The sequence below is a fragment of the Scatophagus argus genome, chromosome 20 (genome assembly GCF_020382885.2).
Source record: "Scatophagus argus isolate fScaArg1 chromosome 20, fScaArg1.pri, whole genome shotgun sequence".
Classification (NCBI taxonomy): Eukaryota; Metazoa; Chordata; class Actinopteri; family Scatophagidae; genus Scatophagus; species Scatophagus argus.
The window spans coordinates 3,336,286-3,349,589 of NC_058512.1; the positions used below are offsets into that span (position 1 = coordinate 3,336,286).

The following is a 13,304-nucleotide window of genomic DNA, read 5'->3' on the forward strand; positions in this document are numbered from 1 at the left end:
GTTCTACTCTGCCACATTTATTTGACAGCTACAGCTATTAGTTACACTGCAGATTAATATTTCACACACTAAACATCATCACTTCAAAAACAAACATACAGTATGATAAAACGTGGATTAAACTACATAGATTTGGTTGGGTAAAGTAGTTGAATTAGCTCTTACTTGAGCAGCCACAGCACTAAAATGCAGTTTACATGTTAATGTATCATGACAAAGGTCATTTTAGTGAGAACTTATATATTTAAATACATTTTGCTGAAAATACTTCTGTACCTTTACTAAAAATGCAGGAGAGAACTTGTACTTGTAACCAAGTATTTCTAGTGTGATATTGGTGTAAAGGATCTTAACACACCGACTCCTCCATCACATCCATGATCCTCTCTTTAGCTAGTCTGTTAAAAACAAAAAGTAATGCACATAAATGAGTTTTTATTGCTCCAAAAGAGAAGAAAAACTGAGGAGTAGATGCTGCAGTTACGTAACAAGGAAAAAAATAAATCTTGAAGCCGACACGAGGGCAAAAAAAATAATAATAATAATCTTGCCCAGCCCTGCCTGGTGGCTCTACTGTGTTTCTCTGGGCCAGCCGACACCCTGCTGAGCTGACAACACCAATGTGTCAGCCCATTGTGTGTGTGTGTGTGGGTGGGTGTGTGTGTGAACATGCAATTGACTGAGCGAGACAGAAACAGAGAGGCAGAGGGGAAGTGAGGCAAAGAGTTTAATCAATGTTTTGTGCAGAGTTTTACACGCTCAGTTAGGACATTCAGTACAGTATAGGCTACATAGTGTTTTCAGTATATCAGAAGTATGATTCCATTATTGATGAACCTGATCTGTGCAAAAAACAGGAGGGTCTGACCTGTTTTTTGGAACACGACTCAGAGAGACAAGCTAACACTGTGCACAGCAGTGGTGTGTGTGTGTGTGTGTGTGTGTGTGTGTGTGAACCAGTTGAACTGTTGTGTCTGTTTTGGACGACAGCTGAGCACAGAACATGGCTGCCTAGATTTCCACTCACCAGCCGTCTCACTGCAGATTATTAACAAGGCTAGTGCTGTCACTGTGCGTGTGTGTGTGTGTGTGTGTGTGTGAGATGGCAAAGTTGGCCTGTCAGTCTGTCCAATGCTTGGGTCCACACTGAAATATCTCAACAACCACTGGATGGACTGTAGTGAAATACATAGTACAGATATTCATGCTTCCCAGAGGATGAATCCTCTAAGATCCTCTGAAATCTCATTCACGATCCCCACCAAATGCAATGGGCTAACTTTGATGATCTCTGAACTTTTCTTCTATTGCCATCTTCAGGTCAGAATCGTTAAAATGACCAAATACATGCAAGGCTAATGACATTCCCATCAGCCTTGGTTATTGGCCTACTTTGTGCTGATCAGAAAGTATTAGCTAATGCGCTAAAGCAACACAGTGGCAAAGATAATGCCTGCTAAGCATCAGTGCTGTCACTGTGAGCGTGTTAGCATTATGACATTAGCATAGCACTTATCTCAGAAACTGCTCACAGCCTCACAGAGATGCTAGTGTGGCAGCAGACTCTCTGTTAGCCGTCTCATAAAACTGATGTTTTAACTCAAGTTTTTATGTTTTTAATTTGTCAGTTCGGTGTATAAAAATTCCTGTTCTGGTGTGAGTATGAGAGGCAACAGCTTCCCTCCATGACACTCTAATCTGTACTTTCCAAAGTGATCTCCTGCAGAGCCTGAAAAAAGAGAAAGGTATTATTGGCTGTGGGGGGGCGGCAAATGGCTTTTTGGTAACGATCCCACCAGGCATTAGCTCTGATTTAAGGAGCAGAGTGAAATCTAGATGTCATGGAGAATTCATCACTTAAAGAGTGCTGCAGAGTGACGCACAGCTGAAGTGAAATGTGGGATGACAGCAGAAAAATATGGATGTTTTGTAAAGTCTTTCATTACAAACGTTCCATAATGTTTTTGATAAAGGATGTACAGGGTACTGTTATTAGCAGCTGTTCAACATAGTGCAGATAAGAGTGCAAGAGATGCTTTGCCATATGTAGACTGACAGCGCCCCCTTGTGACAGTGATGGGAAGGACTGTTTGACTCTAATTAGAATCTCTATTAGAATTTCAGTTGTTGGGTTTCACATTTTTAGTAAAATTCTTTAATTAGCGAGATTAATTATGTGAATACAGATTCTAATATTATGCAGGTTTTTTTTTAAAATAATCATATTCTGGTTGCATTTATAAAAAAGTGATTGTCTTGGTTCCAGCGAAAATAATTGTTATATGCTGCGAGTTTTCTGCAAGAAGACACAGTAAACACCGGCCATTGTAAGGAAACATGACACCCTCTTTCCTATTGGTGAGAAAATGCACCGCATCAACCAATCAGAATGTGTGTATGGCAACACGTGGTATTTGGTTGTTAGAGTGGGAAAAATGGCGTCGAACAGGAGATAGCGTTAGCCATAGCGAGTTCTGAGATTTTGTAGATATTTGTCACATTTAGCGTGTTTGGAGTGTGTAGTTAGTGTGTAGTGCAGTGTGTTTAGTGTGTTGCTTAGTCATTGTTTTGTTTTGTGCGTCAAAACAATGAGGCGACTACTGAATGTGGAGCAGGCAGTGCAGCGCTTCGAGCAGGAAGGCGCAGAGGGAGACGCGGAGTCAGAGTCCGAGCCAGAGAGTGAGGACTTTGACGACGAAGTGGACGATCCCTCTGAGGAAAGGGAGAACGAGGAGCCCCCGATGTGCCTCCTCTCTGGGCCTTGGAAGACAGAGGAGGATCCCGACACCGCCCCAGCTGTAAGCAGGTTTCAGCCACGAAGAACACCGGGAGTCCAGGTAGAGACACTTTCCTCCCAAAGTCCAAAAGACCTTTTTCTGTTGTTTTTTGCCACCGACACAGTCAGGACAATCTGCCGTAACACCAACAAAAATGCTGCGAAAAACAAGGAATTAGGGAAGGAATACAGCTGGACTGACATAGAGATAAAGGAGCTGTACAGCTTTTTTGGTCTGCTGATCTACATGTCGTTGGTGTCGCTGCCAAGACTCCAAGACTACTGGCGACAGAATCACATTTTGTCTGTGCCTCTTCCAGCCAAAGTGATGTCCAGGGACAGGTTCCGCTCCATATTTTGGAACATCCGCCTCAGTGATCCTGAGGAGGATGTGGAAAACGACAGGAAGACGGGAACACCAGGCCATGACAAACTGTTTAGAGTCAGGCCTCTTTATGATGACATTCTCGATGCCTGCCAGGCTTATTACCACCCGAGGAGGGAGCTGGCTGTGGATGAAAGGATGGTGGCAACGAAGGCAAAAACTGGTATTGCACAGTATATGAAAGACAAGCCCACTAAATGGTGGATGAAACTTTTTGTATTGGCCGAGTCAAACAGTGGCTACACCATCAGGTTCAACATATGCACATGCAAGTCTATGGCTGCAAGTGAGCATGGGATGTCCTACGATGTTGTCATGAACCTTATTCGGCCATCCTATCTTGGCACTGGGTACCACATTTACATGGACAATTTTTACACAAGTCCCAGACTGTTCATGGACCTGGCCAGCATGAAGTTTGGAGCATGTGGCACCTACAGGGAGAGCAGAAAAGGATGCCCCAGAGGGAGGGCAAATGCTCTCACCAAAAAAAGTGGAAACGGATCTGTGAGATGGATCAGAGAGGGCCCACTTGTGTTTGTGAAGTGGATGGACTCTCAGGAGGTGTCTGTGTGCTCCACCATCCATCCTGCATTTTCAGGACAGACAGTGCAAAGAATGACGAAGAATGGAGATGGACGCTGGGCTGTGAGAAACATTCCCTGTCCTACACCAGTCATGGCCTACAATAAGAATATGGGTGGTGTCGACCTGTCAGACCAGCACATCCAGCATTTCTACACCCACAGAAAAACTGGTCAGTGGTACAAGACCATATTGCTGCACTTCCTGGACATAGCAGCAACAAATGCCTTCATCTTGCACCGTGAGATTAGCAGTGTCAAGAAGGTGCGGCCCATGGCACACAAAGACTTCATGGTGGAGCTGGTGCGTGAGCTTTGTTGCATGGACAAGCAGGGTGTTCCCCAGAGCAGGAGAGCTGACCACATCCCTGTGGCCATTGTCACAGGAGCAGATGTTGGCCAAAAAGCCACCCAAGGAAGGCTAAAGTGTAAACGCTGCCTCCAGGTGGACAGCAGGAGATGTGACACACCCTGGAAATGTCAGGCCTGTGATGTGCCCCTTTGTCTTGTGGTGGACAGGAACTGTTTTTTGGAGTGGCACAAATAATTTGTGGTGCATTTTATTGTGGCACCTGATTGTGTTGTAAGTAGGTGCACAAAGAAACACCTGAGACATTAACTGCATTAGTTGCTAAATTTGTACATACTTTTTTGAAACTTACAATTTATAAACTTGCATTTCCAAGTGATAAAAATGGTTTGTTAAACATGTTTGTGGTTTTCACAGTAAAAAAAAGAAATAAATCAAACTTTTTCCCACTTGGGTCTTCTATTTTTTGGGTGATTTTAGTTCCAGTGTGTTAATACACTATGTTAAAATGGAAAAAAAAAAAAAATCAGTAAAGTCGTTGTGCTGAAAAATGACACCAAACAACGCAAAGTAAATCATCTTTAAGGCGAAATATAAAAGGTAAAATCAAAAGTAGTCAAAAACAGACGATACAAGTAAGGTTTATGGAAGAAATTGATTTTCCATAATACAGTTTTACGATGATTTGGAGGCAGATGGCAGCAATGTTGAAGTATGTACTTCCTTTACATACTTTATTTTACAGTGCTTTATTCTATTAATTCCTAGCTGGAGCCGACACTCGAAACGGTTGAAATTAAAGTTGTTAAATGAACATTCTTCACCTGGTGATGGTGACAGATGCAGAGGAGAACATTTCATGTCCGCCCACAAGAGCCACAGACTTCACCTTCACCCCGATGAAGCCACAATCACATGCGCTTCCTCCCTGATTCTCACTTCAACTGCTCAAACTTGAGATTCACACGCCGACAGGAGGTTTTGGACAGAAGGCGTGGAGACGTACAATCTGTGAGGTCTTGTTGTTGCGCTGACACAAACTTGCCGTTCAGTATCAGCCACGTGTGTGTCAGCTCTTTTTCCACAGGAGCAATTTGAGGGAGTCTTAACTGCAAAGTCAGCATGCTTATTATCTGAATTTCAGCAGCCACATAGTGGAGCTGTGGTGCCACAACAGGAAGAAATAACATCACCCCTGCAGGAGGAGAGGAAACAGCTGCATCCTGCTCAGCTGTGTGTCTTCGTGAAAATCACTTTGACATTTTTAGAGAGGACAATTTAGAAAAGTTTTATTATTTGGAGTTTAAAGTTTGGATGATGAGAGTTTTAAAAAAAAATGTTTAATCTAGATTTTTTTTTTTTTTTTTAAATTGAGCAGATTATTTTACAAATCCACAGAGTAGCAGGATGAAGCGTTCACTTTGGCTGCAGGATTAACTGATGAAAATACATGTGAAATAAAAAGTGAAGGGGGTAAAAACGGTTGTCAAATGAGGCAACAAAAACTGCCTGCTGATAAAGTTTAGTTGCGTTTTGTTGATGATGGATGGCAGACAGTAACAACCCAGCTGATAATCAGAGCAACACTTTCAAATAAAATGTCCAATTTATTATATAAAAATATATTTTTTAGTTTCATTATTGCAATTAATTTACAAGCATTTACATAATTTCAGTTATTTTGGCTAAATTCCATCTTTGAAGCCATTTTCCTTGAAATGATAAAATTGAATATAATTTCAGCTTGTGAAAGGAGAATGATGAATATAAGATGAGGGAAAAAGAAAAACAGCCCTAGTTTCATCATATCACCACTATTTTAATCAAATCACTTTATTATTTAGCACCTTTTAATCTATTTTTCATCCATTTTCAGCCCCATATTTTTCCTTAGATGTTGCCCAACTTCTTTAAGGTGAACCTAACTTCAAGAGTCGAGTGCATCATATTTATTTAGTGCCGATTGTTCAAACTGCAGTCAGGGAACCGATGAAGGGCGCCTGACACGTGCACTCTGCTTTATGTGCCAACTGTTTCCATTTCAACGACTGCATTAAGACAACAGTGGGCAAATCCACTGACACCAGTTCAGTGGAAATACTTGGCCCTCGCAGCACAACATCACACATGGCAGCACCCTTCCCGACATCTCAGTGCGCTGGAGCCAACTCTGCTAAGTGATGTACTGTACTGTAAGCAAACCAAAGCAAAACACAGAGACCATGTCACACAGTTCTCTCATCCGATGCTGGACCAAAGAAGCAGAAACAGAAAATATACCGACTGGTCGTCTGTGCAAAGGCTTCATTTTTTATCAGGCCAGTCCATCCTGTACTCAGAACAAAATGTTAAAACGTGCTGATCACCACAGAGGAAACTCGGGCTCAATGGCTTCTTATCTGACTCCCTAACTGCATGTTTTCCACCAGCTCCCTGACTGATCTTCATCCAAAGCTCTTGCCACACTGAACATATACATACACACACACACGTACACACACACAAACTGTGTTTTTGGGGGGTTTGTTTTCCCTTCTTTTGGGATTTATTTGGCTCCACATGGACTAGGTCTCCCTCCTTAGCACCTGAGGGCAGAGCTTCCTTAGAAGCTATTGGCTAAGAGAGGAAACACCAAAACTGACCCCTGCTCTCTGCTAATATGCAGCATGCTTAAACTGCAGGCACAAACACCCTATGCAGTGTGTGCACGGAGAGTCCGGACTCCCGTCCTGCCCCGACTGGTGTTGGATTGTGCCACGTGGTGGTGTTGGTGGTGTTCACAGGTCAAAAATCAATACAACATGGCAACAGCTGTACTTGAAAAGGCAGCAGCAGCTACTCCTAGGAACTTATTCTCACAAGCCATAAAGAATAGAATAAATGAGAAATTGAGTCAGATTTCCCAGATTTAATTTGTTTAAAAAAATTCCTTTAAGCAACACTTTCCAGGAAGTGACACCAGCCTACATCTCAGACCAAGCAGCCAACCCTGAGAGTAAAGCTTCAGACAGTAAAGGGCGACAGTGATGGTGTCATTTTAACACAGCAAACATTTGCAACAGCTATAGAGACAACAGGTCAAACATCATTATCAACATTAATATGTCTGGTATTTAGATGCCACTTGCAACACAAATTATAAAAATCTAAATGACAGCAGTTAAACAATGAGATGCTGCTGCTTCTAAAAAAAAAAAAAAAAAGTATCATTTAAGGGTCTGATACTGGGAAATTTTTTATTGTTTTTAAGAAAGCTTAATACTACAAAGTTATTTACACACTCTGATACAGGAGGTGGAGGTATCCACCAGTATCACAATATGGATACAAGTAAACCAAACAGTTCAGCCGATGAGCAGCAGGCAACTAATCACTCATACATCTCACAGGAAGCCATGGCTTGAATGTAGCGTTCATAAGCAGCACACGATTACCTGTATGTGCAAGACTTTTGGCATGAAGAGTGTAACTCAGAACAAATGTTTAGTTTAATGCAGATAAAATCATACTAAAGTATAGCAAGTTCTCAGCTTTTGCCTTCAAACATTTGCTTCGTGGAACATTTGAGAAGAAAAAACAACTGGCATAAATGAAACAATGGTAGCAACTTAAAGGGAAAATGTCAGGCCAAACCAAACCAGGCCTCAACGCCAAGACTCAGACATTAATGTTGGTATTATAACACCATGTAGCATCACAAGGCACCAAGGAGCAAATGAAAACAAAGTTCAGCCACTTCAAAAAATGATTGGAACAACCAACGCAGCAACAGCAGCTTAAGAGCATGTCAACCAGCAGACACTGTGTTCAGAGCTTTCTGACAGAAGAGCAGACTGAACACCAGACTGACATCAGCTGTTAGGAAAAGCAAAAGCAAGTACTTAGCTTGTCGAAGTGAAGCGGTGGCGTTCTGCTCCTCGGTGAAACTTGACTTGACTGAGTCTGGGTGGTCCAGAAGACATGAAACTCTTGAAGCTTCAGGCTTGGAGTGTGTGTTTGAGGCCTACGCCTAATATGGCCAACAGTTAACAAACAGAGCTGCTATATCTGGCCAGTGTGCAACACAAACATCTACCCTCCACCAAACTATCTCAAAACATCAGTACTGACCTAATATATAGTATTCTTCAAAAGCATTTTCAAATAAAAAAGCACAGAAGCTAGTTAGGAAAGGAGCCATGTCCAGCACCAGCACAGCACACCCACAGTGGGCAGGACATCAGTTTAAATAGCCCGCCTTGAAACAAAGGGCGCGTTTGATATGATCACCAGCCAGAAGAGTATCTCATGTAGGATTTTAGCTAACAGTTGTCTGCTTGAACTGCCTGCACCAGGAGTGCAGAAGAACAAAAACACTGAAGAGTTGCATTGTTGTCGCACTGAAATCGAATTATCATCCTCAGTCAATGAACTTCTCTCATCGCCCTTTAAGAAAGCCTGTCGTTAGTCAGCTGTACAAATCAAGGTTCTCACACACACTCACGCATGGGAAGCAGACGTTCATTTATTTTAATTCGTGAAACCTGTCAAACTGAGTAGAAACATTCTCATGTTGCAAATGTATTGAAACTGCTCTCAGTTTGAGTAACGGATCAACGTGTCTCGGGGTTTATCACCAAAACACAGCGCACAGGTTAAGAACGCCGCAGGACAGGACTTCACTGTTTGGAAAGTCTGTTGTTCTGTTTACAGAACAGTTTATTGAAGCAACTTTTCTGATGCAATGCTGCCCCACTAGCATGGTAACATGTTGCTTGCCATCTGTCCATTTACCCATGCACACACACACACACACACACGCACACACATTCCTTTGGCTGACTTAATTTTGACCATGAAACAGTTTAGATAGGTATCAATAGGACCGGTTATATTATGTTAATTATCATTAGCTGGTACCATAACAGCAACAAACACTGAAAAACTGTTATCTGTTACATCTGCTTGCAAATTTCATCCATTGTTTCCAGTTGTATGTGAGGAAATTTCTAACGTAATGGCCTGCAATATGGCCGACTTTCACAAAGGCGATAATGTTCGGCTTTTTGTTGAAACTTTTTAAAACATTTTTAATGTTATGTTTAATTAATTTCTGTTCATGATAAAAGATTACGTTTTAGAAATCTACCTCTACATCTCTACAGTATGGTGCTAATCACTGAACTCACCAGTAAAGACAGCCACTATACTGGTTTGGTACTTGTGAAAGTGAAATCTCCCAAGCAGGATGGAATTCAAAGCTGCTATAATCAATATTTCAACAAGGTCACAGACGTCACAGAGGCTCAGGTTAAACGTCAGGGTCAGACCACATGATGCTGCAGAGTTTCTGTGGAAATGACCTTTACTGGTAATGTTAACCTTAAGCAGTTCAATGAGAAAGCTGAGCAAAAAAAATGACTAGATAGATCTCATAACAGAACAGACAAACAAGCATTTAGGGCAAATCTTAAAATGTACAGTCATGAATGAGTGTCATTCCGCAAGATATTGCGTGTTCTCGGGAGACCAAATACTTAAATAGAGTAATGCCAGTGTGAATGAAGAAGGTGAATCCCTATTTTGCAGACACCTTCAGTCACTTAAGCTGCTCACAGTCTCTCATAATCAGAACCAGAGATTTAAACTGCACACACACAGATTGACACACTACATGTGGTGATCATACTAAAGAGCTAAAAAATTCCCTTTTGGCATCTTTCCCATCTGAGTATGTCTCTGTTTTGCTATGTTTGTCACCAGCCAGGTTGGTTGTATTATTGAATGTTCCTTATTCCCAGAGGTAAAATCAAGCAAAGATGCAAGCCAAGCAAAACTCACTAACAATACAACACAAGGGTAAATCAAAAATTGTTTGAACTTGTGACTCTGTTCAACATCAAAAGCTTTTGATGATTTTTTTTGTTTGTTTTAATTCGATCATCATCTGTAACAAATAACTGCTTGCTCAGTGTGTCCTTTTCAGTACCATAGCCCTGATCTGTGGACCTGTTGGTCCATGTCCCTTCATAGTCTGTTTGACACTTTGTACCTTGGTAGTCCCTGGACTTGGTAGTCTGTGGTTCCCCAAACTACTAGGTATGACACAAGCACTAACCACAGATTCCCCCCCTCCCCAAGTTGGCCCTTTGGGCCCTGGGATTCCATGGTAACCCACTATATCTGGCGGATGATCCATGTTTCTTATCAATATGACCAGCTTCAATTAATTTTGTAATTTATACAAAGCCAAAGTACTCACATTGACTTAACAGGAGCAGCACATGTCACATTTATACACAGTCAGTTGATCTATTGATAATATAAAAATACTGATTAGAGCCACGGCCTTCCAGCCTCTCTTCACATTTTTTTTTAAATATTGATGGTTAACCTCTGGATTTTTGTCTGCATTCTCTCTCATCTTTCCTTCAGTCTCAACAAAACTTGAACTTGACCTGGCATATCTGCTAAGTGTATTCTAGTCTGCATGGTAGCCATGGTAAGGTCTGGCCAGCATCTTCTGCCAGTGCAGATGCCAGGTTGTTTCTCCACTGACCGTCCAAGTCCACAATGTTTTTCTTGGCAGAATGCTTTCAAAACCAAGTAAGGCCAACTTTTAAAAGGCCAAGAGACGGGCATTCTTGGGAATGTTTTTTGAAATGTTTAGAAATTGTGGGGCCAAAATTGAACGCACATTTTGGTCACTTGGGATGGAGTGGGTTCTAAGTGTAATTTGTCAAGTTGATCCCAGTAAGTAACTACCAAATCACCTAATCTGACTTCTCATCCAGTCAACTGTGCATCTCTGAGTGGAGCCACAAATAGAGTTAGAAGTAATCTCTTAGGGGATAAACAAAGGTTTATCAGTGGGTAAGAAAATGTTTGATACAGCCATTATTCCTTGGGTGAAAGATGACCTTTTAAAAACCACATGATATGTACTTTTTAGGATCTAGAGATAAATATTGATGATGGTGCATTAATGCCATGAAAATCTCTGGATCTTTTCTTTGCAAAGAAGTTTTCGAAAGACCACTGCCTGCAGAAACACCATACATCTGTGCCCTTCCCAACAGACTTAACCGTAATAGTTTGAGGTTTTGAGAAAATGAAACCGTCAGATAGAGTCAAGACAGAAGAGAAAAACATAATGTGGCATTAGTGCGCTCAGTGTGAAGAGTGTTTCAGCTGTGCTGCTGTGATCAGTTGTTTCCTGATCTGTCATACCAGGGGCATATGGCAGGGAGCCTTTCACAGCTCTTCACAACCGCAGCGATGAAACGAAATGCTTACTTGACAATCGCAAGAAGAAGAAATCCCACAGAGACTGTCACTCCTCTGAGACAAAGCAGGGCAATGAAATCACAAATTTGGACTTCAGAAAGGTCCATTATCACACTTGCTCACAAACATGCTGGAATTTGAAAAGCATCAGATGTTGCAGCCCCCCCTTTTCTCTGGGAAAACATTTCTCTTCACCAGATCACACACTTAATTATTTGGCCTGAAGTCCAAGGTTAGGAGGGGAAACCAGAGCTTGCATCCTGATCACAGACGCAGTCCAGCCAGGGTCATTCGAAGTGCCGTGTAGCTCGGACTCCTTTCCCACGGAAACAAGGAACAGTAGCTCAGACGGCAGCACCAATCTGCCACAAGATCTTACAGTGATGGCTCTTGTCACATCATGTCAGCGTGTCTTTTTGTTGAGCTGCTGTTCACTTTGCTAAGTATGTATAAAATGTAAAACAAATCCAATTTCTCCATTAATCAATTGATTGTTTGGTTTGGTGCTCTCACAGTGCTTGTTTACTACAACCAAAATTCAAAATTCTTAAAAGTAAATTAAAACAATTAATACAACTAAAAGGAAAAAACACCAAATCCTCACATTTGTGAAGATGGAACTATGAAATGCTTTCGTATAAATGATCGACCAAATGATTAATCTACTTACGGTTTCAATTTGTAACAGCACATAAAGCTGTTAGTGAACTGTTGTGCGTAAAAAGTACAATAGTTTCCCCTGAAATGAAGTGGAGTGGAATTAAAGTGGTGTGGAAAGAAGAAAACAGACCTCACACTGAGTAAATGAACTGCCTTACATTCCACTAAATACCAACAATAAATGTGCAAGTCATTTCGCACAGAATCTACGTTTTAAATCAATAGAATTAGTACACATATTTTAACTTCAAAAGAATGTTGTTGAAATAAATTACAAAAAAGGGGAGAAGTGCTTTAAGCTTTTCCCCTTTTTCCATGTTTGTTCTGTTTACCTCTGCTCTACATTCCCTTGCACAAATGATCTCCTGAACACAACCTTCTACTCACACATTAATACTATGTCACATAAATTTAAGGCAAAAATCCCCTTTCATGTCTCCACTGGATGTCCTCTCAAGTGGCATTCGAGGATTTGCAGCAGGTCCTGTTGTAAGACAGGGGATCAGTATTTGTAAAGTGTGCACGGTGTGCAAGTGTGCAAAGAGTGCATAAAAAATACTGCCAAAACAACTTGGACTTTTAAACCAACGGCAGCTCTGTGGAAGATTTGCCACTGATCCTATCCATGTTTCTTGGGAAAGAAAGCAAGAAAGTTTCCAGACGATAGTGATTAGGAAATGGTTGATTTCCTAAGATTTCTATTTCAGTTAAAAAAGTGACATTTTCTGCAAAAAAAACTGACTTAGGTTGTGTGCCAAATCTGTCCAATATGGTGTCAGTTTATTTAAATGGTCCATGCATTCATTTCTGCTCCTTCCCAGGTACTCCTCCATATCTTCATATCTCTGTCAACCTCTGCTTGAACTCAAATTTGATCTCTCTCTCTGTAATTTCATGTTGATACAAGATGCAGCTGTTGAAATACTTTTTCAAATTGGTGGCTGGGACGTTTCAATGCTTTGACACTTCGTATAACTGGAGCATTAAAGGATCTCTGGCGATAAGATCAATCTAATTACTACTTGTGTTGGACATTGTCATAACTGACATTCAGCCAGTACGTAATTAGCTTAGTGATGTACAGTTCGGAAAGATACTGTATACGTTAGACGTTTTTACTGCAAATAGATTACATTTGGGGATTAAAATTTGGTTATGACTTCCTAAGATCTACTTCAAATTTTCACAAATGTTAGATTAATGGAATTTCTAAGCCTGGATGCTTTCACAATATTTTTAGCCTCACGGGCACGGCCTGGCACACAAAATGGCAATGTCCACCATTTTGTTTCAAGACTGAAACATCTGAACAACTACTCAAGG

At 41.2% G+C, this 13,304-nt stretch overlaps 2 protein-coding genes across 2 annotated transcripts in view; one reads left to right on the top strand and one right to left on the bottom strand.

The window, feature by feature from the left end:
• Positions 1–8,088, bottom strand: part of map1b (microtubule-associated protein 1B) — a 29,227-nt gene extending 21,139 nt beyond the window's left edge. Inside the window, exon 1 of the mRNA XM_046374673.1 lies at positions 7,937–8,088. The gene's annotated coding sequence lies outside the window, so the exon portion shown is untranslated. The remainder of the gene's footprint in view (positions 1–7,936) is intronic.
• Positions 2,589–4,292, top strand: LOC124052090 (piggyBac transposable element-derived protein 4-like). Its single transcript, XM_046376001.1, has one exon. The coding sequence runs from the start codon at positions 2,589–2,591 to the stop codon at positions 4,290–4,292; it is 1,704 nt and encodes a 567-aa protein (XP_046231957.1).
• Positions 8,089–13,304: the final 5,216 nt, after the last annotated feature.